Consider the following 26,294-nt stretch of genomic DNA (forward strand, 5'->3'; position numbering starts at 1 on the left):
CATATTTAAGCTGGAAAAATTAATACATTTAAAGCACAAATGAAAGTAATTTATATATAGAAGAATAAGGACATTTATCTGATAATTTTGGCCGTGGGCCTAGTGCCATATTTACATCTGATATACCTGCTATAAACAATGATGATATCATTATCACTTTATATACAATCAGTAAATTCAGATGATATACAATAAGAGCCGTATTTCACCATGTGTGGATTCCTTTAGAGCCTCAATTAAAGCTCTTTAGAACCTTAACAAAACTTCAGGGGATTTGTATTGATTAGTGTGGTGTATGTGATTGGGCTAGTACTCTAGACCTTTTTTATTCTAGCCTACTCTTTGTTTGTAGTATTTCAATTCAACTTTAAAACCAATGTAGTAAATCATTGTGTGACAAAGTTTTTGTAGAATTTGTTAAATTTTTCTGCCTGTCCATACTCACTTTCAAGAAGACTATCAATCTTTCAATCAAGAAGCCTAAACAGGTGTGCTGACTTATGAAAGTTTAGGAGGTGATTTTTTAAATAAAGACACAAAAAAAGTATTTTCCAATGGTGTTTTTTTTTCTATCAAAAATAATAACAAGAGCTAAGAGCTCATATGGCACTTGTGACGAGGCAAGAAGAGCTAAGAGCCAAGAGATCATATGGTATGAGCTCTAACAAAATTCTATGAATCAGTAGATTGATTTAAAAGGAAAATATGATGCTTAGTGCCGGTCAGGATTTAAATTAAAAGCTCTGAGACACGATGTGCTTCTAAATGTCAAAATTCATTAAGATCCGATCACCCACTCGTAAGTTATAAATACCTAATTTTTTCTAATTTTTCCTCTCCCTTTAGCCCCCCAGATGGTCGAATCTAGGAAAACGACTTTATCAAATCAATTTGTGCAGGTCCCTGACACGCCTACCGATTTTCATCGTCCTAGCACGTCCAGAAGCACCTGACTCGCCAAATCACTGAACCCCTGCGCCCAACTCCCCAAAGAGAGCGAATCCAGTACGGTTCCGTCAATCACGTATTAAGGACATTTGCTTATTCTATCCACCAAGCTTCATCCCGATTCCTCCACTCCAAGTGTTTTCCCAGATTTCCCCCTCCAACCCCCCAATGTCAAAGATCTAGTCGGGAATTGAAATAAGAGCTCTGAGACATGAATTCCTTCTAAATATCAAATTTCATTAAGATCCGATCACCTATTCGTAAGATAAAAATACCCCAATTTACCCGTTTTCCAAGAATTCCGGTTTCCCCCTCCAACCCCCCCAGTGTCACAGGATCTGGTCGGAATTTCAAATTAGTGCTTTAAAGCACAAGATCCTTCTAAATATCAATTTTTATTAAGACCTGGTCACCCTTTCGTAAGTTACAAATACCTCCATTTTCAAAATTACCCCCCCCCCCCCACCCCCCAACTCCACCAAAGAGAGCAGATCCGGTCCGGTTATGCCAGTCACGTATGTTAGACAGGTTTTTATTCTTCCCATCCAGTTTCATCCTGATCTCACCGCTTTAAGTATTTTCTAAGATTTCCGGTCCCCCCAACTGCCCCCCCTAATTACGCTGGATCCGGCTGAGATTTAAAATAAGAGATCTGAGTTACCAGGTCCTTCTAAATATGAAGTTTCATGAAGATCCGATCACTCCTTCGTAAGTGAAAAATACCGCATTTTTTCTAATTTTTCAGAATTAACCCCCACCCCCTAACTACCCCAAAGAGAGCGGATCTGTTCCGGTTATGTTAATCATGTATCTAGGACTTGTGCTTATTTTTCCCACTAAGTTTCATCCCGATCCCTCCACTCTAAGTGTTTTCCAAGATTTTAGGTTTCCCCCTCCCAACTCCCCCCCCCAATGTCACCAGATCTGATTGGGATTTAAAATAACAGCTCTGAGACACGATATCCTTCCAAAAATCAAATTTCATTAAGATCTGATCAACCGTTCGTAAGTTAAAAATACCTCAATTTTTTCGAATTAAAGGGCCCCCCACTCCCTCCCCCAGATGGTCAAATCGGGAAAACGACTATTTCTAATTTAATTTGTTCCGGTCCCTGGTACGCCTGCCAAATTTCATCGTCCTAGCTTACCTGGAAGTGCCTAAAGTAGCAAAACCGGGATCGGATAGACCAACAGAATTTGCGATTGCAATATGTCACTTGGTTAATACCAACTGCCATAAAAAAGGTATTATTTTCGAAAGCTAGCGTTCCAAAACGGCCCCGCCCTAATCAGTGCCTCTTTGCCTAAAATCAATATTAGCTTTTGACAAAATTTTAATTCTGCTTTGGCAGGCAGATTTTAGGCTCACCCAATGGAACAATGTCTTCAGATGGACAAATATTTTGTTCATTTGAAGACTAAACTGAAAAGGTATTTCTTGTTTTAGTTGAAAAAAATTGAGTTCAGGATAAAAAAAAAACTGTTTGCGTACTGGTAAAGGTGTTTTTCTGGCGCTCTGTTTCGTGCATGCACTATTAATATTGACACATTCTATATGTAAACATCATTTTTCATTCTTTTTTTATAGTTGAATTTTTTAACATCCCCCACTTTTTAGGGTCAAAAATTTTTCTGCGTAAAATTTGCCTGCTTTGAATAGCTGAGCTATAAATTCAGCGAACATAAAGCAAGACAGACATACAATCGATTTTTTATAGAGGAAAAATAAAAATACTAACTTTTTGAATTATGTAATTGGCTAGAAAAACCTAGTAGAATTTCACTTCCAGTTAGACATACCGGTTCGATTTCAAATTTACACATCACTTCCACGTTTTTGCTTGGCAAAATCTAACAGTGCGTTCAGGCAAACATCAGATCTTACAGTGCGTTCGAGCATACCTCACCCAACATATTGGAATAACACCGACTTTGCTACATGTAATCTATAAAAGATAACCATAAATACTTGTTCAGTCATTTGTTACCTAAAATGCTATAGACAACTAGGCGAATAACAATATTATGGGAAGCTGTTCTTTGATTGTTTGTCAATGACTAGTAATATTGCAGATTTGATTGTAGTTATAATAAGAATCATGTAGGATGTTCCAAATGTAATGTAGGATGTTCACATTGCTGTTCCAGACGCGTCTTGATCTAAGTAGGCCTATGGTCCTGACATTATACAGGGTTTCAAACATTTTGAAAAAAGGAAAGACCAAAAACCTTGTTTCGAGTTGTAGACCTGTCATGGTGTCACCAGGGCCGTATCCCTGGTAGGTAATTTTTGGAGCCCCCGGAACTTTTTTCCGACTTCTACAAAAGCAAGAAAAACACATATAAGAAAAAAATGGAAATTAGAATGATGGTGTTTTGTTTGTCTTCTTTTGACTAAAGAAGCTAAAGCTTCTTTATATAAATATAGTTGGATGCTAGAGAAATCTATCTATGCCCCATTTGTGTTGACCTTATTAATTCTGATTGTTTTTATGTCAGTCAACAAAATCATATTATGCAACCTAACAGAATCTATGATAATATATTATCTAGGAAGCAATATATACATTGAAAGACTGAATTGCCATTTTGTATTGTATTTTTATTCAGTTACCATTTTACTGTTACTTTGAGAGGGTCTTTGTATTGTTTTTGCATTTGTTTTAAGATTTGGTTTTTCAATATTATCTTTGGATATTTATCAGTATTAGTGTTATCAGTATTAGTATCCCACATTGTGGGCTAAAGCCCCCCAACGTGGACGCTTTGTGTATTGTATAACGTTGGCGTCTCCACCACATATGGTTCAATAATCCACCCACCGGCTATTTGAATTTTTCTGGGTCAAGTTGTTAACACTGTTGCTGCAATATTATAGTTTTGATATTCTATTGCTCTAGTTGTGTTAAATTCTCTGATATTTTACTTTCGTCGGTGGTTGTGCTGTATCATGGCCCGTGTCAAGGTTCCATTCTTTCCCAGATACTTCTCGGCTCGTCAAAGTGTAGTGTAGCTCGATATTTATCGGGTGGTTTTTTCTGTGGACGGCATTAACTTGAGTCAGTTGTTGATTACCAGCGATGCGCTCTGGATGGGACATTTCTCATTAAACTACAGACTGATACTGCTCCTCTACTCAAGGGCTATGCAAAAATCGGTCTGTTGTCAATCCAGCCGACGCTGAGTTTGTTGTTTTGAACTTCTTTATCACCAAAAACCTCATCCCATCTACTGTTCTTATCTGTAAGTTTACGAAAGTGTTAAGGTTCCATTCTTACCCAGATACTTCTCGGCTCGTCAAAGTGTAGTGTAGCTCGATATTTATCGGGTGGTTTTTTCTTTGGACGGTATTAACTTGAGTCGGTTGTTGTTTACCAACAATGCGCTCTGGATGGGACATTTCTCATTAAATTACAGACTGATACTGCTCCTCTACTCAAGGGCTATGCAAAAATCGGTCTGTTGTCAATCCAGCCGACGCTGAGTTTGTTGTTTTGAACTTCTTTATCACCAAAAACCTCATCCCATCTACTGTTCTTATCTGTAAGTTTACGAAAGTGTTAAGGTTCCATTCTTACCCAGATACTTCTCGGCTCGTCAAAGTGTAGTGTAGCTCGATATTTATCGGGTGGTTTTTTCTTTGGACGGTATTAACTTGAGTCGGTTGTTGTTTACCAACAATGCGCTCTGGATGGGACATTTCTCATTAAATTACAGACTGATGCTGCTCCTCTACTTAAGGGCTATGCAAATATCGGTCTGTTGTCAATCCAGCCGACGCTGAATTTGTTGTTTTGAACTTCTTTGTCACCAAAAACTTCATCCCACCCACTGTTCTTATCTGTAAGTTTACGAATGAGAAGGCTGCCCAGGACAAAACTCAAGTGTCTTTATGTAGCTGATTTAAGAAGCTCAAGGATCCTTATGGTTGGCCTAGTTATTTATGGTCCTTTTCCTAATATGGCATTGACCTACAAACACAGATAAGCTTCGTATTCGTTGAGGTCTATATAAGTTATTAGAGTTTTTACTGGTCCTTCCATCGCGTCTATGAAACACGTTTGTTTTGGATTATCAAGTAACGAACTGTAAGTAAGGAATGACTCGGACCAATAGTAACCGAAATGCTTAAAAAAACAAGCATGAGAAAATTGGCCAGATTCTCGAAAAAGGGAGGAAATCCCATCATCAGTTTCATCATGTAAGAGTACTCTATGTAGAGGATTCAAGCTCTTACCTTTACAAAACGCGTGGGGAAAAGCTTTACAAAACGTGTCAAGATTTGTTCCTATGTATTTTTGTTTTGTTTTTAAGAATTTGGAGAAAATTCGGGGGTAATTAATACCCCCTAAGTCTCCCCCTGGATGCAGTCTTGGCTATTGATATTTTTCATATAGGTTTGAATGATAATACCTGTGCTTTTGTATAACATGATATTTTGTTGTATCTTTAGATGTTATTTGACTTAATTTTGTTTCATTGTTCTGATTTTTACTTGCGTCGTTTTTTAAATAAATTAATTAGCAGTTAATTTTGGGCATTCGTTCAAATAAAATTAGTTCTATATCTTTGTTTTTAAATTTAATTGCTTACGTAAATCTTTAGATTAAATTTAATTTCTTTGCTTCTGTCTCAGATGCAAGACTTCAAAAAGACTAACCAGTTTTGAAATAATTTTGTGTGTTGCGCCAAAGCTGATTTAAAGAATTTTTTTAACAAAAAAAAAATCTTATATAAGAAAAAAATATCGATTGCTAATAATTAACCTATTTATTGCTTTGTTTTAAAGTTAAGTTGTTGATTGAATGTTTCAGTTCTAATTTCAATATCATTTGTTTAGGTTTTATCATTTACTTCCAGTGGAAAGCACCAAAAGATATAACCAATTGTTGAGCACTGATAAATCTTGTGTGAGACAAATCACAGTTTCATGCATAAAAATTAGGTTCAACCAAAAAGAAAAAACGGTTTCCATTTAATTCAACTCCTATTTTACTCAACCTAGATGCAACTGAATCCTTATTCAACGTAACCCCATGCAATTCAACCTTCGTTTAACACAATCTTAATTCATTCCCTATTCAACTCAACTCCAGCAACTGGTTAGGTTAGATGAATGGCGCTACAGGGTTTAGTTTAACAAAGGTTGAACTGAAAGAGGATTGAGTTAAATGGGTTAAGTTACTTACACACCAAAGAGTTTGTTTAAGTAAAAAAATGGATATTACTATACACATTTACCTCTTCTCTTTTTCAATAAATTGTTAGTCTTCAGTTAGAAATTCTAACTAAATTGTTTTTGATTAGTTTTTTTTTCAGATGGAAGACATCAAGAGGTATAACCAACTGTGGAGTAATGACAGTTCATGTGTGAGGCAGAAAACAATTTTAAGAATACCCATTAGACAAGGAAGTGACAAAATGCCAAATAGTTTAAACAGCACAAGTAATTCTGAGGATAGTGAAAGCGACCTTGTTATGATTCCGGATGCTAAGAATAGTAGTATTAATAATGAAAATGCAGATGACTTTTTCAGTAGAATTGACTCCTCTATTCAAAAACTGAAAAAGAAGTCGTCTATGGATCAAAGTTTGAGGTTTGAGACGTTTTCTTTTGTTATTTTATTACCAGTGTATCACAGGTATGGCCCACATTTTGTATTCCTTGCGATGATACATGCATACTCTGTGTCTACCCAGGGACTGATATAGTGAGGAGGGGGTTCAAGATCCGGTCTGAGCTCCCAAATTTTCTCGAATTTCTAGGCACTTCTTATTCAGATTGTCAAATATTTTGTCATTACTATTGCCTTTTCCACCTGAAAAGTTTTATTGTACCAACACCCTCTACCCCCCGCCCTTCAAATGAAAATTAATGTGGATGAGCCCGCACCTGATATTTATTTCGTTTTTTTCTATTTATTTTGTAATATGATGGATAAAGAGGGTTCAAAATTGTAGAAAGTGGCTTAGCTAGGTGAATAAAACTTTCATATATATTTTGGAATTCATATTTGAGGGACAGATGCTTTACGATTAGGAACCGAAATATTTTCCATTAACTGTTTTAAAACTATTTAAAATCAAAATATTTTCCGTTAACTGTTAACTGCTTTAAGAAAATTTCCGTTAACTGTTTTAAAGCGGAGTACAAACAGACGATATAATAAATATAAGAAGTCCTAGGTATTCTAGTTATGTTTTTTGATTGGTTGGACTCCTAAATAGATGTCCTACTTTTGCATTTTGAATATTTGTATATGATTCAACCCATCTAGGAAAGTGGTTTCCAAATTTCCTGTCATGAGGATATTTACAAGAAGGGATTATTAGAAGTAGGAACTAATGTCCTTGCTATGCTTTTTAGGAACATGATCCGATGTTTGTAGGGGAGAAAATGGAAAAAAACCATGAAACATTTTTTAAAACCTTTATTCTTATAGATGGAAATAAATAAATCTTATGTATAATTTAGGTTTACGCGATTAAGAAAGAAGATGTTAAAGACCGTCAAATAAACTCGATTTTGAAAAAAATAAATGAATTTATTGTTGCTATTAAGCCGTCCTAGACAAGTGGTTAGGACGCTAGACTTGAAGCCCTATGTCCATGAGGAAACTACTTCAAATCCTGGTGTTTCTGACTATTGGATTTGGAGCGGGAGTCATCGGTGTGATTGTAAAATCAACCAGAGTTGACCCACCTCTACATGGCTGTCTGGAGGAGAAACATAGGTAACGTCAGATGATTTGCCCTTAACCACGCATTGCATTCCTGCCTGAAGGCAGAGAATTATGAGACTGGTACCTGTTCTAGACAGACAATTGGTCTGCATGATAATGTTTTTTTGTATCCTGGCAGATATTTTACATATGTTTCGATGGCAAGAATTTATGAACACCCCTTTACAAAGGTTGAGTCAGGTCTGGACCCCGAAAAGGTACAATGTGTGAATTAACGTCATTGTACGTAAGGCTTGGTTGAAATCTTCCCATTGGTAAGCCATCTCCTGGTCTTCACAGAGTTTGGGTAGTTTCGGCGTGAAAAAGGTATAGATCTTGCATTCTAAGAAATTGGATGGAGATTTGACAACCCGTTCTAATAGATGTCGTAATGATAAGAATTACTGGACTCTCCATCAAAGTATATGCTAAATTGTTGTGTCGCATCTTTTTCAATTGATTCACATTTGGTTATTGATAAAAGCTCCCAATAGAAAAGGATCCTATTGTGCCACAATAGGATCCTACCTGATCCTATTGTGGCACAGTGGATTGATGCTCTGCTTGGCAATACAGGGTATAAAGATCGATCCCTGCTGTGGCAAGGCTGGGCAACAGGCTTGCCACTTGCCCTGGTCAGAAGACACAACAGCTGAAACGTCGATTCAATGCCCTGAGCACCAGCAGTGGCCCTGGAGGATCTTTATCCTTTTATATTTAAGACGCATCTGTGCATCTTAATTGTCCCTGTAAAAAAAAGACCCAGCAACTGAAACGTCGATTCGACGCCCTGAGCACCAGCGATGGCCCTAGAGGAGCTTTATCCTTTTATATTTAAGACGCATCTGTGCATCTTAATTGCCCCTGTAAAAAAAAGACCCAGCAACTGAAACGTCGATTCGACGCCCTGGGCACCAGCGATGGCCCTAGAGAATCTTTATCCTTTTATCTTTCAGATATCCTTTTATCTTTATCCTTTTATCAATCTATGCATCTTACCAGTCCTTATTAAAAACGACCCAACAACTGAAACGTCGATTCAACGCCCTGAGCACCAGCAATGGCCCTGGAGGATCTTTATCTTTTTATTTTTAAGACACAATCTATGCATCTTAATAGATCCTATAAAAGAAGATCCAGTAACTGAAACGTTGATTTGACGCCCTGAGCACCAGCGATGGCTCTGGAGGATCTTTATAATTATTCTTCAAGTAATCTTCTACTCAAAAAGAGTCATTATAGGTAGAGCACTTATATACTTGCAAATTTTGGAGTGAAAAATTTTATCGGCCCTTTAATAAATGCGGACTGAAGATCTCTGCATGAATCTATATTGATATGGTGGAACCTGACCACTTTTTTATTATTGAATATTATGCACAAGAGCATAATAGACTATATGTGTGGTTTGGGGCCATCGGCCAAAGACATTTGCAAATTATCTAGTAAAATGTTTATCGAGTTTGGTTGGCATCTATGGCACAATTGCTGGTAGATGATAATAATTACTGATTGATAATTTGCAAATCATCCAGTAAAATGTTCATCCAGTTTGGTTGAAATCTATGGCACAATTGCTGGTAGATGATAATATATACTGATTGATAATTTGCGAATTATTCAGTAAAATGTTTATCGAGTTTGGTTGGCATCTATGGCACAATTGCTGGTAGATGATGATAATTGCTGATTTATAATTTACATATTATCCAGTAAAATGTTCATCCAGTTTGGTTGACATATATGGCACTATTGCTGGTAGGTGATAATGAATACTAATTGATAATTTTCAAATTACTCAGTAACATTTTTGGCCAGTTTTGTTGGTATTTGTGGCGCTTTTATTCCTGAGTGCTAATAAGTCATAATTAATTTATTTGCAAATCACCTAGAAAAATATTCGGTTAATTTAGTTGATAACTATTACACTAACTAGTAGGTGCTAATTAATCATGGTGTTTAATTTGAAAATCATCCAGTAAAATATTCAGTCAGTTTAGTTGATATCTATTGCACTATTGCTTATAGATGCCATTAAATCATAATAGATAATTTGCAAATAATGCTGTATAATGTTTGGTCAGTTTGATTGAAAATGCTCTTTTGCATTAATATATTTATTCTTAAATTATATTAAATAAAAAAAACTAGTTTTTTTAACTGAAAGTAAGGAGCGACATTAAAACTTAAAACGAACAGAAATTACTCCATATATGAAATGGGTTGTCCCCTCCGCAGTCCCTCGCTCTTTACGCTAAAGTTTGACTCTTTGCCACAATTCTACTTTTTAAAACAATTAAAAACTTTAGCGTAAAGAGCGTGGGACTGCGGAGGGGACAACCCATTTCATATACGGAGTAATTTCTGTTCGTTTTAAGTTTTAATGTCGCTCCTTACTTTCAGTTAAAAAAACTAGTTTTTTTTATTTAATTTCTGAACGTTTTTGAATTAATGCATGTTTGATTTTGGCTCTCCGCACATAAATTATTGAAATGAAATTAGTATATTAATTTTTTTTTGGCTAAATGGCTTTCTCTTTGTTTTGATCAGACGATTTTGAGAAATAAGGGGTGGGGAAGGAGGCCTAGCTGCCCTCCAATTTTTCGGTTACTTAAAAAGGCTACTAGAACTTTTAATATTCAACGAACGTTTTTATTAGTAAAAAATATACGTAACTTAAGAATTAACTTACGTAACAAACTTTTATATTCTTATATTTTTATTATGTGTACGAGGGGGTTTGTACCCTCGTTAATACCTCGCTCTTTACACTAAATCGTAAGTTTTGTCCCAATTCTTTAAGAATGACCCCTGAATCAAAAAGGCCGTAGAATAAATAGCTGAAATCACTAAAAATATTTTAGCATCAAGAGCGAGGTATCTATCTCCTCCTAAATACCTCGCTCTTAGAACCTCGTTTTTAGAACCCCTCATATGCGTAATAATCTCTGTTCGTTTTAAATTTCAATGCTATTCCTTACTTTCATTTGAAAAAACGTTTTCATGTTTATTTTTTCATTGTTTTTTTTTAGTAATGCTAGAAAATCCTGCGCCCTTTTCATTGAATTTTTCTTCCCCCGTGACATATTCCTCAAAAGGAAAGATCCTCCCACAAAGCCCTCTCCCATCAACCCCACCCCCAAACCAAAAAATCCCCATGAAAACGTCTGTACACTTCCCAATAACCATTACTATATGTAAACACTGGTCAAAGTTTGTAACTTGCAGCCCCTCCCTCAGGGATTGTGGGGGAGTAAGTCATTCCCAAAGACATAGTTATTATGGTTTTCGACTATGCTGAACAAAATGGCTATCTTAAAATTTTAATCTGTTGACTTTTGGAAAAAAATGAGCATGGGAGGGGGCCTATTTGCCCTCCAATTTTTTGGTCACTTAAAAAGGGCACTAGAACTTTTCATTTACGTTAGAATGAGCCCTCTCGCGACATCCTAGGACCACTTGATCGATAAGATGACCCCTGGGAAAAAAAAAAAAAAAAAAATAAATAAACACGCACCCGTGATTTGTCTTCTGGCAAAAAATACAAAATTCCACATTTTTTAGATAGGAGCTTGAAATTTTTGCTATAGAGTTCTCTGATATACCGAATGCGATAGTGTGATTTTCGTTAAGATTCTGTGACTTTTAATGGATGTTTCCCCCTTTTTTCCAAAATAGGGCAAATTTTCTCAGGCTCGTAACTTTTGATGACAAAGACTAAATTAATTGAAACTTAATATTTAGAATCAGCGTAAAAATTCGAATCTTTTGATGTATCTTTTAGCATCAAAATTCCGTTTTTTAGAGTTTCGTTTACTATTGAGCCGGGTCGCCCCTTACTACAGTTCCTTACCACGAACTGTTTGAAAAGAAAATAATTCGGTATTTCGGGGCTTCTGACATTATTACTCCTTTGCGGAAGTTAGGCTCAAAATTGAAAAAGGATTATATTTTTTCTCTGGGCCCCTTCCACCTCTTAGTTCGTTTATTTTCCCGTTAGTTTTCACCTGTTTTCGCTTTATAGTTGTGTTATCTCTTAGCAGTTCTTTCGTTAGTTGAGTTATGGTTGTGGTATATATGTTTTATCGCTCGTATAGTTGTGTTATTTTCAAATTATACTCCATAATAGAGAGGCTCCGAACACCCAGCATTGTATATTAAGCTCTTAATTTGACATTTTTTTCTAACGTGACCAGATTCGTCCTGCGCCCTTTTCATTGAATTTTTTTCCCCCATGGCATATTTCTCCAAGGCAAGATCCTCCCACATAGCCCCCTCCCTCAACCCTGCCCCCAAAACCAAAAAAATCCCCCTGAAAACGTCTGTACACTTTCCAATAACCATTATTATATGTAAACACTGGTTGAAGTTTGTAACTTGCAACCCCTCCCCCAGGGGCTGTGAGGGAGCAAGTCATCCCCAAAAACATAGTTATTATGATTTTCGACTATGCTAAACAAAATGGCTATCTCAAAATTTTGATCCGTTGACTTTGGGAAAAAAATGAGCGTGGGAGGGGGCCTAGATGCCCTCCAATTTTTTTGGTCACTTAAAAAGGGCACTAGAACTTTTCATTTCCGTTAGAATGAGCCCTCTTGCGACATTCTAGGACCACTTGGTCGATACGATGACCCCTGGGGAAAAAAAAACAAACAAATAAACACGCACCCGTGATTTGTCTTCGGGCAAAAAATGCAAAATTCCACATTTTTGTAGATAGGAGCTTGAAACTTCTACAGTAGGGTTCTCTGATACGCTGAATCTGATGGTGTCATTTTCGTTAAGATCCTACGACTTTTAGGGGGTGTTTCCCCCTATTTTCCTAAATAAGGCAAATTTTCTCAGGCTCGTAACTTTTGATGGCTAAGACTAAACTTGATGAAACTTATATATTTAAAATCAGCATTAAAATGCGATTCTATTGATGTAGCTATTGATATCAAAATTCAATTTTTTAGAGTTTTGGTTTCTATTGAGCCGGATCGCTCCTTACTACAGTTCGTTACCACGAACTGTTTGATATTACAGGTTAGACGTTTATGTATTAATATTATTTCTTTTGATTTTAATGACAAGTATTTTAGCTGTACATTACATGTTTGTAATTTCTTTATCTTTTATTTCTCATATATATATATATATATATATATATATATATATATATATATATATATATATATATATATATATATATATATATATATATATATATATATATATATATATATATATATATATATATATATATATATATATATATATATATATATATATATATATATACTAGCTGTTGGGGTGGCGCTTCGCGCCACCCCAACACTTAGTTGGTGGGGCGCTTCGCGCCCCCCCAAGCCCCCCCGCGCGCGTAAGTCGTGCGCCATATTAGTTACGCGCCATTGTAGTTGTGTCCCTGTGTCCCACCTGTGAATATAGATAGATTTATATATGTGTTTCAAACTACGTAAAAATTGCGAATATACAACATTCTTGGCTTTCCCATTGTCTGTCCATATACAAAGCCGTATGTACTAATAATGACGTCATATGCAAACGCTCTTTTTACAAACAAACAAACATGCATACACACAACTCGTTTTTATATAGATAGATAGATAGATAGATACAATATAAATTAACTACGTAAAACTTGTGAATATACAACAGTCTTCGCTGTCCCATTGTCTGTGTTGCAATCTTTTAAATTGAAAGAGCAGATCCGTTGGAATCATGGGAATGCGAGGAATAAGAACAGCCTCACCCTCATAAGGCCCTGTCAAGATTGTGGCCTCTATTAGGTTTTCCATTGTTTTTTTTTACGGCAAGTCGCGTGCCATTGCAAAGCTTTGGTGGGTTGATATTTCTTAAAAGTATTATTGGTACGCCTATTTTTAGTTGTAGCACGTGTGGTGGAAACCCTGAAGGATCTATAGAATTTAAAAATTCAGATGGATAATTAACCGCTTCATTTGGTTCCGAAATACAAATTAACTGCGTAAAACTTGCGAATATACAACATTCTTCGCTGTCCAATTCTCGCTGCATATAAATAGATTGTCAGGTTTACCGACCCTCGAACATGCAACGTACAATTGTCCATGGGAAAAACAATCAGTATTAAGATCAATACCACATTTTTTTAATGATTGACCTTGAGCTTTGTTAATGGTGATTGCAAATGCTAATCGAATTGGGAATTGCAATCTTTTAAATTGAAAAGGCAGATCCGTTGGAATCATGGGAATGCGAGGAATAAGAACAGCCTCACCCTCAAAAGGCCCTGTCAGGATTGTGGCCTCTATTAGGTTTTCCATTGTTTTTTTTACGACAAGTCGAGTGCCATTGCAAAGCTTTGGTGGGTTTATATTTCTTAAAAGTATTATTGGTACGCCTATTTTTAGTTGTAGCACGTGTGGTGGAAACCCTGAAAGATCTATGGAATTTAAAAATTCAGATGGATAATTAACCGCTTCATTTGGTTCCAAAACTGTGTCGACTGACTTGTAAAGGACTGCCTGGTCTTGAATCTTGGTCAAAACAATATTGTTGATTTCGTGGACGTCTATATTTTGGGTGCGAGAATCGCTCTTTCACTTAGCCATTTATTATTTTATTGAAAAGGCAGATCCGTTGGAATCATGGGAATGCGAGGAATAAGAACAGCCTCACCCTCAAAAGGCCCTGTCAGGATTGTGGCCTCTATTAGGTTTTCCATTGTTTTTTTTACGGCAAGTCGAGTGCCATTGCAAAGCTTTGGTGGGTTTATATTTCTTAAAAGTATTATTGGTACGCCTATTTTTAGTTGTAGCACGTGTGGTGGAAACCCTGAAAGATCTATGGAATTTAAAAATTCAGATGGATAATTAACCGCTTCATTTGGTTCCAAAACTGTGTCGACTGACTTGTAAAGGACTGCCTGGTCTTGAATCTTGGTCAAAACAATATTGTTGATTTCGTGGACGTCTATATTTTTGGGTGCGAGAATCGCTCTTTCACTTAGCCATTTATTATTTTTATAATTTTTTAGAATATTCGGAAATACTTTTTCAATCAATTCATTTTTGGACGTCACTAAATTACAGAAATCAGCAGGTAGTTGTATACGTCCTGAAATTGAGTCTACTGGGAGCTTTCCGTTTCCCATTGCCAGCAATTGATCTGAAAATGTTTGACCAGAGTCATCGTTTTGCAATCGGACACGCATATTTGTAGTTAATTTTAATGTTTTTACGTGTGCCCATAGACTCTTTGAGCATCTTCATCAGTCATTGTAAACTTAAACATTAATAGATTTCTACGCGAACATATGTCTTATATAACTTGAATGACGTCACCTTAAAAGCAAAAATGACGGCAACTAATTTCATGACGTCAGCCGAAACATGACGTCACCTGATCCACAGATCCACAGACAGACAGACAACTTATTTTTATATATATACTAGCTGTTGGGGTGGCGCTTCGCGCCACCCCAACACCTAGTTGGTGGGGGCGCTTCGCGCCCCCCCCAAGCCCCCCCGCGCGCGTAAGTCGTTACGCGCCATAATAGTTACGCGCCATTGTAGTTGTGTCCCTATGTCCCACCTGTGAATATAGATATATATATATATATATATATATATATATATATATATATATATATATATATATATATATATATATATATATATATATATATATATATATATATATATATATATATATATATATATATGGTTTTAACTACGTAAAACTTGCGAATATACAACATTCTTTGCTGTCCCATTGTCTTTGCATATAAATAGATTGTCAGGTTTACCGACTCTTGAACATGCAACATATAATGGTCCATGGGAAAACAATCTGTATTCAGATCTATACCTCATGATTCTAATGATTGCCCTTGAGCTTTGTTGATGGTGATTGCTAATCGACCATTCCCTGTCCCGGTGTCCCGGTCGTCATTTATATCCCCCTGTTTCCCCCGGTGTCCCCGTTGTAGTTGTGTCCCTGTGTCCCGGTCGTCATTTATATTCCCTGTGTCCCGGTCGTCATTTGTATCCCGGTGTCCCAGTCTGTATATACATTCGTTTTTTAGTTTTGTTTTTCTCCTTTATTTTTTTCCTTTTTTTTTCTTTTTTAGTTTATTTAGATTTTTAGATTTTTTAGTTTTTTTATTAGTTTTTAGTTTTTTTTTCTTTTTAGTTTTTTTGTAGTTTTTACCTTCTTTTTAGTTTTGTTAGTTTTTTTTTTTACTTATGTCCTGGTCGTCATTTATACTCCCTGTGTCCCGGTGCTTTGTTGATTGCTAATCGAACATTCCTTTTGTCCTGGTCGCTTTCTCTTTGAGTGTCGTCATTTATTTTTTTCTTTTTTAGTTCTTTTAGTTTTTACCTTTTTTAGTTTTTTAGATGAAAATTTTTTTTAGTTTTTTCCTTTTTTTCTTTTTAGTTTTTTATTGGTTTTTACCTTTATTTTAGCTTATTTTTCAGTTTTTTCCTTTTTTTTAGTTTTTTACCTTTTTTTAGTTTTTTTAGTTTTTTTTGTAGTTTTTGCCTTTTTTTAGTTTTTTCAGTTTTTTTTTAGTTTTTTATTGGTTTTTACCTTTATTTTAGCTTATTTTTCAGTTTTTTCCTTTTTTTTAGTTTTTTTTTAGTTTTTTTTAGTTTTTTTTAGTTTTTTTAGTTTTTTACCTTTTTTTAGTTTTTTAGCTTTTTTATTTTTTTTATTAGTTTTTAGTATTTTTTGTGGTTTTTGCCTTTTTTTAGTTTTTTTAGTTTTTTTGCTTTTTTATTTTTTTGCAGTTTTTACCTTCTTTTTAGTTTTGTTAGTTTTTTGATTGCTAATCGAACATTCCTTTTGTCCTGGTCGCTTTCTCTTTGAGTGTCGTCATTTATTTTTTTCTTTTTTAGTTCTTTTAGTTTTTACCTTTTTTAGTTTTTTAGATGAAATTTTTTTTTAGTTTTTTTCTTTTTTTCTTTTTAGTTTTTTATTGGTTTTTACCTTTATTTTAGCTTATTTTTCAGTTTTTTCCTTTTTTTTAGTTTTTTTTTATTTTTTATTTTTTTTAGTTTTTTACCTTTTTTTAGTTTTTTTAGTTTTTTAGCTTTTTTACTTTTTTTATTAGTTTTTAGTTTTTTTTTGTAGTTTTTGCCTTTTTTTAGTTTTTTCAGTTTTTTTTTAGTTTTTTATTGGTTTTTACCTTTATTTTAGCTTATTTTTCAGTTTTTTCCTTTTTTTTAGTTTTTTTAGTTTTTTACCTTTTTTTAGTTTTTTTAGTTTTTTTAGTTTTTTAGGTTTTTTATTTTTTTTATTAGTTTTTAGTTTTTTTTGTAGTTTTTGCCTTTTTTTAGTTTTTTTAGTTTTTTAGCTTTTTTATTAGTTTTTAGTTTTTTTTGTAGTTTTTGCCTTTTTTTAGTTTTTTTAGTTTTTTAGCTTTTTTATTTTTTTTATTAGTTTTTAGTTTTTTTTTGTAGTTTTTGCCTTTTTTTAGTTTTTTCAGTTTTGACGTCACCTGATCCAGTTTTTTCAGGTGACGTCACCTGATCCATCCACAGACAGACAGACAACTTATTTTTATATATATAGATATATATATATATATATATATATATATATATATATATATATATATATATATATATATAAATATATATATATATAAATATATATAAATATATATATATATATAAATATATATATATATATATATATATATATATATATATATATATATATATATATATATATATATATATATATATATATACTAGCTGTTGGGGTGGCGCTTCGCGCCACCCCAACACCTAGTTGGTGGGGGCGCTTCGCGCCCCCCCCAAGCCCCCCCGCGCGCGTAAGTCGTTACGCGCCATAATAGTTACGCGCCATTGTAGTTGTGTCCCTATGTCCCACCTGTGAATATAGATATATATATATATATATGGTTTTAACTACGTAAAACTTGCGAATATACAACATTCTTTGCTGTCCCATTGTCTTTGCATATAAATAGATTGTCAGGTTTACCGACTCTTGAACATGCAACATATAATGGTCCATGGGAAAACAATCTGTATTCAGATCTATACCTCATGATTCTAATGATTGCCCTTGAGCTTTGTTGATGGTGATTGCTAATCGACCATTCCCTGTCCCGGTGTCCCGGTCGTCATTTACATCCCCCTGTTTCCCCCGGTGTCCCCGTTGTAGTTGTGTCCCTGTGTCCCGGTCGTCATTTATATTCCCTGTGTCCCGGGTCCCGGTCATCATTTGTATCCCGGTGTCCCGGTCTGTATATACATTCGTTTTTTAGTTTTGTTTTTCTCCTTTATTTTTTTCCTTTTTTTTTCTTTTTTAGCTTATTTAGATTTTTAGATTTTTTAGTTTTTTTTATTAGTTTTTAGTTTTTATTTCTTTTTAGTTTTTTTGTCCCGGTCGTCATTTATATCCCCCTGTTTCCCCCGGTGTCCCCGTTGTAGTTGTGTCCCTGTGTCCCGGTCGTTATTTATATTCCCTGTGTCCCGGTCGTCATTTGTATCCCGGTGTACATGTCCTGGTCGCTTTCTCTTTGAGTGTCGTCATTTATTAGTTTTTTCCTTTTTTTTTAGTTTTTTATTGGTTTTTACCTTTATTTTAGCTTATTTTTCAGTTTTTTCCTTTTTTTTAGTTTTTTTTTATTTTTTATTTTTTTTATTTTTTATTTTTTTTAGTTTTTTACCTTTTTTTAGTTTTTTTAGTTTTTTTAGTTTTTTAGCTTTTTTACTTTTTTTATTAGTTTTTAGTTTTTTTTTGTAGTTTTTGCCTTTTTTTAGTTTTTTCACTTTTTTTTTTAGTTTTTTATTGGTTTTTACCTTTATAGTTTTTTTAGTTTTTTAGCTTTTTTATTTTTTTTATTAGTTTTTAGTTTTTTTTGTAGTTTTTGCCTTTTTTTAGTTTTTTCAGTTTTGACGTCACCTAATCCAGTTTTTTCAGGTGACGTCACCTGACACATCCATCCATCCATCCACAGACAGACAACTTATTTTTATATATATAGATATATATATATATATATATATATATATATATATATATATATATGTTAATATTTCGGTATGCCCCATTTGTTTTATTTCTTTGTCTCTACTGAAGGATGCACTTACAAGATTTAACATCGTCATTCATGAAATTTACAAACTGTTCACAGTTGTTTTTCTTAATTTTAGTGTTTCCTGTTTTTTTTTAGATTAGAGAGTTTTCGTGTTGATCAATTGGAACCGAACAATTATGGGATTACTCAAACGTCTTTGATATCATATCAAAATGGCGGCTATGAAGCAGATTGTTGAAATTGATACTTGACAACTCAGTAATCTTCAAAGGAAAGATATTTAGTACCTGTTCATGAATTTAAGTCGTCAGTGGTTTGTCGTGCGTTTTTTTCTTGTTGATGGAGCTATGATTTAATTTGATATTATAACGTATGAGAGGATAGATGTTCTCAAAAATTTACAAATGTATATGAACACGGCTCAACCTTCACCAGGAGATTATTTATGGCATTATTTGTAATTCCTGGTCATTACTCATCCACCGATGGGAAATGTGGGAATTTTTCTACCCATAGACTGAATCTTTGAACATCTCCCCTATTGGGTAGAAGTTAATTTTGGAGCTTATAACACTGGTTTTGGGTAGTGCCTGACAGCCGCGTGCACTTCCATGAAACAGCTGCTAATATCTTTATAATTCCGGATGTGTGCCATTATACCCTTTGACATCATATTATACCCTTTGACATACATAACTGTAATATATCCTTTCTGTTCCCTGTGTATTTCTTTTACTTATCGTATCAACATTAACCCAAAAGAAAAAAGCTGTCTCTCTATAATATCTTTGAGATTAAAGGTCGTTTTGTTGAAAGATGAAAAACTTTAAAGATAAAATATAAAAGATTAACTTAAAGATAATAAATTTAGAAACTTTAAAGATAAAAATATAAAAAGAAATAAAAATATAATTCTGTTTGAGAATAAAAATTGTGTTTCTTATCGTTAATTTTTTGTAAGATCAATCTTACAAAAAATGTATATATATATATATATATATATATATATATATATATATATATATATATATATATATATATATATATATATATATATATATATATATACTTACAACATTAAACCTAAAGATACAACATTAAACCTAAAGATAAAGGCTGTCTTTGAGTAAAGTTGTTAACCTTTTGTGTTTTGTTGATATGTATTCAATACGTTCCGAGACCACACTGGCTGCAAATGATGTGTGACAAAAGAAACTTCGTTCTACGCTTAACCGTCCTCAACTCGAGTCCTTTTGTTTTATTCAATGGTTGAAATGGCCCTTGTTTGTGTTCGTGTTTTTCATAATTTTGTTTCTTTCTTCGTTTTTTTTTGTCGTATATTGACGAGTGGTACGAAGCTTCTAAGTAGTAGAAGCGAGGGGATTCGCATAAGGAAAACGCTTTCGAAACACGTAAGCAAAGGATGTTCTTTCCTCCTCTGTAAAATTTCCGTTTTCTAAATTTCACTGTGCTAAAAGCTTACCTACATTTATTAGGGATAAAGTATTTCGGATTTTGACTGTATAAAATAAGAAGACAATTAATTTTGTGAGCTTTTTCCAGCTAAAGGAGGGAGAGTGGGAACATAATATAAGATTCAGATCGAGGGGAGAGGAGATTCGATGTAGAAAAATACCTTTTTAGCCACAAAAAGTTTGTTTTGTTTTTATTAAAGTGTATTTCATAACTAATAATTGCGTTTCATTTTCACATTTCAGAAGGGTTAGGGGGGGGGGGGGTTGCACACAGAAGTATGTTATCTATATGAAACTCTGAAATTGTCTATTGTGAAGTTGAAGTGTGAAAATGACTTTAAATTAACGGAAAATAAACCTTAAAATTAAAACATCCATGTTTTTTTCTAATCCTGTTTTCTCAGAAAAAAGGATTCAAGACAAAGGAACAATAAAAAAAAAATATAAAGTAATGCCTTTATTTTGGATCTCTTTATTGTATGCATATGCTATTAATCACATCTATGTATAATAAAAATGATGGCTATTACATTCAACCTGAAAACTTCTTTAGAAGCTTTAGAGGTTGATGAACACGTCATAAAGAGTCAAAATTAAGTATATCAATAAAAAAAGTTTAAGAACGGTTTTCAAAAATTCTTATTGTGACGTTCTCACTATTAGTTAGGAAGAATGATTTTCAAGAAAAAAGAGTTAAGTAATCTCATCAAGAGGACCAGATATTGCCAGAGGTTTCAATTTCATAAAAACAGATGGTAGGGGAATGTCTTTTTTTTAAATCAAGAGGAAATAATTTTGCTTTATTTCTTTTATCCAATGAAAATCCCCAAAAAGAAAATTTTCAAATTCTTATTGTTACATTCACACTATTATTTCAAAAGAATGATTTTTAAAAAAAGAGTTGATGAATCTCATCAAGAGGACCATATATTGCCACAAGTTTCAGTTTCATAAAAATACAGGGGAAGGGTATGTCTTCTTTTAAATCAAGGAGAATAATTTTCCTTTATATATTTTATCCAATGAAAATCCCAAAAAGAATATTTTTAAATTTTTATTGTCACGTTCACACTATTAGTTCAAAAGAATGATTTTCAAAAAAGAGTTCAAAAATCTCATCAAGAGGACCAGGTATTGCCAGAGGTGTCAATTTCATAAAAACACAACGGAAGGGAATGTCTTCTGTTAAAATCAAGGGGAATGATTTTGTTTATTTATTTTATCCAATGAAAGTCCCAAAAAAGAATATTTTCAATGAAAATACCCGCCAAATTGTTTTTTTTTCTTTCAAAATCAAGGGGGAATCAACGAGAGAATATTTAATTATCTGAATTCGCAATAGTTATTTAAATTATTCAGTTTTATTTATTATTATATTATTATAAAACCATGTGATTACTTACACTAGCATTTATAGTTACGGTTTATTAAAACGCTTTCATAAATAATTTATAGTTATTTATTACATTATAATAAATAATAATATTATTGTTGTTTAAAATTATGAAAGTAATGATAAATCATTGAATTAACGACCCGGTGGGTCGGGCAAAGTTATATTTTGGCGGAAATTTGGGATGAAAATATGACAAGAAGTGTATTCGATATGGATATTAAAAATGTGAATTATTATGGCGCCAATTACTGTTTATTAGTACTGTTTAATTAAGTGGCGCCAATTACTATACATCACTTTACTGCAAAAAAAGCTTGTTACTGATAAAATCATTTGCAATTAAATTCGATATTTTTTATATGTATTTGGATTTTTGTTAGTTTAGTCGATTCAGCTGTTGAGTTCATTATACGGCAATTAATACCTATATTTTATGTGCATATGCGTATCTTTTCTGTCATGAAATTTGAATTTATATGAATAAGTGAACAGTGTGTTTCAACTGCAAAGATTTGTTACTATAAAGATTATTTAACGTAGATATACAACCTAAAAACTTAGCTGTAAAAACTTGCGCTTTATCAAGGCTGTATCCAGGGGAGGATTGACCCCTCCTACCTAAAATGTTTGTCCGACTCGTAAAAGCGTAATAAAAATGCATATGAACAAATTAATGTGTTTGTTAAAGTTTTTTGTATCCCCCCTTCTTCCTATTGCTAAAATCCTGGATACGGCCTTTTGCTTCGAGTTATTAGAAAATATTTTAGATTTGGGCGAGAATATCTTATTTTTGCAACGTGTCTGCTTGAAATTCATTGTAGTATGAAGAAAAGACACATGCGGCCAAAAAACTAGGTCATTAAAAGTCTATATATTTTTAATGTCTTTGATTGTTAATAATTGTCTCAGTTGCGATAAATAACTGTTAAGAAAGGTTAATAACGGTTAATAAATTCAACTCTGATTTTTGCCTTTGTCATGTTCTTAAAGCACCCTAAAGCATCAAGAAAAAAAAATTACCTCCTGGGCCTACCTTAGGTCTAATCAGGCCTGAAAACGACAATTTCTTAAGATTTTTCATTTCCCTGTTTCAGAATTGTTAATGTTTTAGGGCAGTATATTTTTGTCAGTGTTGCCAACATTGAGCCGCGAAAGGGGTTACCCTCCTGGGCATATTTTATGTCTAATCATACCTGAAAACTGCAATTTCCTGATATTTTTCATTTGCCTGTTTCAAAATTGTTACGGATTTAGGGCAGTACATTATCGTCAGTGTTGCCAACGTTGAACCGTGAACATAAGTAAGCCAAACTAACGCTTCTCGTCCGTAAGAAAATGAAAACATTAACTATGTATTGATTCCCAAAGACAACATAAAATTGTTACGGATTTAGGGCAGTATATTTTCGTCTGGGTTGGAAACGTTGAACCGTCAAAGGGGTTGACCCTCCTGGGCATATCTTATGTCTAATCATACCTGAAAACTGCAATTTCCTAAGATTTTTCATTTGCCTGTTTCAAAATTGTTACGGATTTAGGGCAGTACATTTTCGTCAGTGTTGCCAGCGTTGAACCGTGAAAATGAGTAAGCCAAACTAACGCTTCTCGTCCGTAAGAAAATGAAAATATTAACTATGTATTGAGTCCCAAAGACAACATAAGTTTCAAAGAAAGGTTAGCTCCTGAAGATGTTTAGTGTCAAATGTTCTTAGCAAATTTTTTGCTGATTCTTCACCTACTTTTGCAGTATTTTTCGCTAGAAATTGAATTCTCGGTTTCCCTAATCTTAGTGGCTGGTTCCCTAATATTAGTGAACATAAATGGTTGTGGAAATTTCTACTTAATCAATTCAACTATCTAGAGTTCATTTCCCCTACAGTACTACTTCCGTAGTACTGTTGGGGTTTGAATAGTTGCAGTGTTTTTCAAGCTAAAACGGCAATCTTCATTAGCTAAATTCAAAGTTTCTATATTGCAACAAACTTGAAAGCAAGAAAATGAAATTTTAATTTATATGCTGTGAAACACAAAAAATTCAATAGGAAAATTAAAAATACTTCTTCTTAAAAGTATAAATGTCAGTTCTTATTATTTGGTTCATGTAAATTTTTTTTCGCCGGGTTTTGATTTTTTTAAATTTTAGGCGGCTTTTGCATTGATTCGCTTGAATTTGAGAGTTTGACTCAGTAAAATTGAATGTTCTCTCTCTGGAATTTGTGAGAATCAAAGGGTTTTATTGATTATACAAATTTAAAATATAAAACAAAATGCTGTCCTTTTTATTTAAAAGCCTGCTTATTGTTCGTACTTTTACGCTCACAAACTAATGAAAGGGAATTCCATATGGACTAAGCCCTTTCATTTTTATTGTATCAGATTTCATTAGACAGTGAAGTGGCACTTTTACGAGTTACCTCGTTATTTCAGTATAATCTGTGGCATCTACTTAAAAAAGGATCGAAGAGAAAACCCTTCCCCTATTTTAATTTATAAAAAATTTTTATCATTGCGTTGAAATAGCAGTTTAGAATAATATCCCCTTTCTTTACTAAAAATCATAGTTTACATGTCTCATAGATAGATAGATTTATTCTCATGGAAGCCCAATTGGGCCATGGTGACATATAACAAGCAAAAAAATTACAACAACAAAACGTTGCTTCATCACGATGCTTCATACCTACCTGGACGAACTTATAAGATAAAAAATAAAAAGAACTTATAAGAAGAAAAAGATAAAGCAAAATGGGAAAAGTCAATTAAAAAAGAAAGCAGAATGAAGAAGTCAGTAAAAAGAGAAGAAAAAGAAACTGTGATTGATGACACCGTTTCTTCTTCTTCTTTTTTTGCCTATTATATTTTACTTCATCATAAAGTCTCTTTGCTTCATTTATTTCTGATTTATATATAAGTAACACCTGCTTTTTAAAGTTTCCAGAATCCCATCTCTCCCCGACCTCACTACTGATAGGCTCATTTGGTCTAAAACAGTATAGAAGCAAATAAAGTAGCAATAATGTATAGTAAACAATAAAATACTTTAAAGTATCAATTTGACGAGTTACTTCGTAATTTCAGTGTGAATTCTGGCAATAGAACCAGTACTAAAAACGGTACTAAAACATCTGATCAGAGTTTTAATGTACCCATTTTGTTCATAATGGCTGAAAATATTAATAAATTTACATCCAAGGATAACAAAAACCTAATAGTCCTAAAAATCATCATTGCAGTTGTGGGTTGAAATTGCAGATTAGAATAATTATCCCAATTCTTGACTAGAAATCACAGTTTACATGTCTCAATTCATATAGGCTCACATGGTCTAAAACACATAAGAATGAAATCTTCCTTTTCGAATGATTTCAAAACATAAATTTCAGCAAGGATGGTAGTAAAGGATTCCCCCTCTCTTCGAAGTCTAGGGTAAAGACAAATTAATTTTTATGAATATCGGTTAAATTTTGAACCGTCTCTTACGCTCGCGTTTTCAGTCAAATTTTCACTCAGTTGGCTAAGGGTAAAATAGTCACTTTTATTTTGACCTTGGGTATTTTCTAGCAAGTATTGGTATTGAGGATTTTTCAACAGAACGACTGTACTGAATAAAGCCGAGCTGTTATTTACGAAACCAGTCCAAGTTTTGAACCGTCTAACCAAACAGCTGCGTCTTACCGAAAAAATTACCGTTTTCAGGCTAGATTTCATTTCATTTATATTGCATCAATTTCAATCATTCGTTTTATTTCCTTTGTTGCATATTCATTTCATTTAATTCTATTGAAAGTTATGTGTCATAGATTTTACAGATACATTTCATAATTTAACCAAGTCCTTGAATATCAATCTGTTACTAAAATCAATAATTTATATAAAATTTAAAAAAGATATATGTTTCAGAAAGACATTAAATTGGAAAAAAATAAGGGAAAATTTTCATGTTGCTTCCTATTAAGAAGACCTGTATTGCGCAGGAATAACATGCAGTGCTTCGAACCTATGGTGAAATTTTTATTGAATTGGAAAGAACCAACCTTTTTCTCTTTCAATTTTCTTCTTCGAGCAAAAACTCGACGCAATGCACATGTTTCCTTTATAAGAAGTAGGAGCTCAGTTTTAGTAAACTTCGCATAAATTTATATTTTTGCTTTGTTTTACAAGGTTTTTGTTTGTTTTGTTTTATTTTTGCTATGTTTTACAAGTGCAATCTATGGTGATTCTCTTTTGCTGAAGGATAATACGATTTGTCGTGAAAATCTTCTGAACAATGAATGTAACTAGTCCTTTTTTGTCTTCTATTAGATTATAATGAGATATTGTTTGCAATTGTTGGGTGTTTGAATTGAGTTATTAGCCTGTGATGTCGTCGTTTTGTATATGATGAAACAAAGTTAGTTCTATGTTTTATACTTGTCGATAGTATATAATAAAAATCTCAATTTTGCAGTGTTTTGACAGCTTCGTTCTGTTTTTTTTTTGTTCTTCGTTTGCTGTTTTTCTATTCTATTTTCGTTCTGTCTCGCCTAAATATCATATACGACTTGTTCACACTTTTGTTATATATACTAAAGACTGATTCCTAAAGGGGATAGAGTAGTGTAGATTATGATGGTCAAAGCGTAATAGAACATATATTACCAACGTGTCCCTTTTAGAACAACTTAGAAAACGACTTTTCAAAATAATCA

The 26,294-nt window shown here is 33.5% G+C and overlaps 1 protein-coding gene across 2 annotated transcripts in view; it reads left to right on the plus strand.

Moving 5' to 3' along the window:
• The window catches only part of LOC136035639 (lysM and putative peptidoglycan-binding domain-containing protein 2-like), a 38,467-nt gene extending 12,415 nt beyond the window's left edge, over positions 1–26,052 (plus strand). The window contains exons 3-4 of one of the 2 annotated variants that reach the window (XM_065717542.1): positions 6,268–6,545; positions 18,871–26,052. In XM_065717542.1, coding sequence (XP_065573614.1) covers positions 6,268–6,545; positions 18,871–18,973 — 381 coding nt within the window. In that variant the 3' untranslated portion in view covers positions 18,974–26,052. Of the gene's footprint in view, positions 1–6,255; positions 6,546–18,870 lie in introns of both variants that reach the window. The other variant, XM_065717541.1, reaches the window with a different exon arrangement.
• The last annotated feature ends 242 nt before the right edge of the window (positions 26,053–26,294 follow it).

This window comes from Artemia franciscana, chromosome 14 (genome assembly GCF_032884065.1).
Source record: "Artemia franciscana chromosome 14, ASM3288406v1, whole genome shotgun sequence".
Classification (NCBI taxonomy): domain Eukaryota; kingdom Metazoa; phylum Arthropoda; class Branchiopoda; order Anostraca; family Artemiidae; genus Artemia; species Artemia franciscana.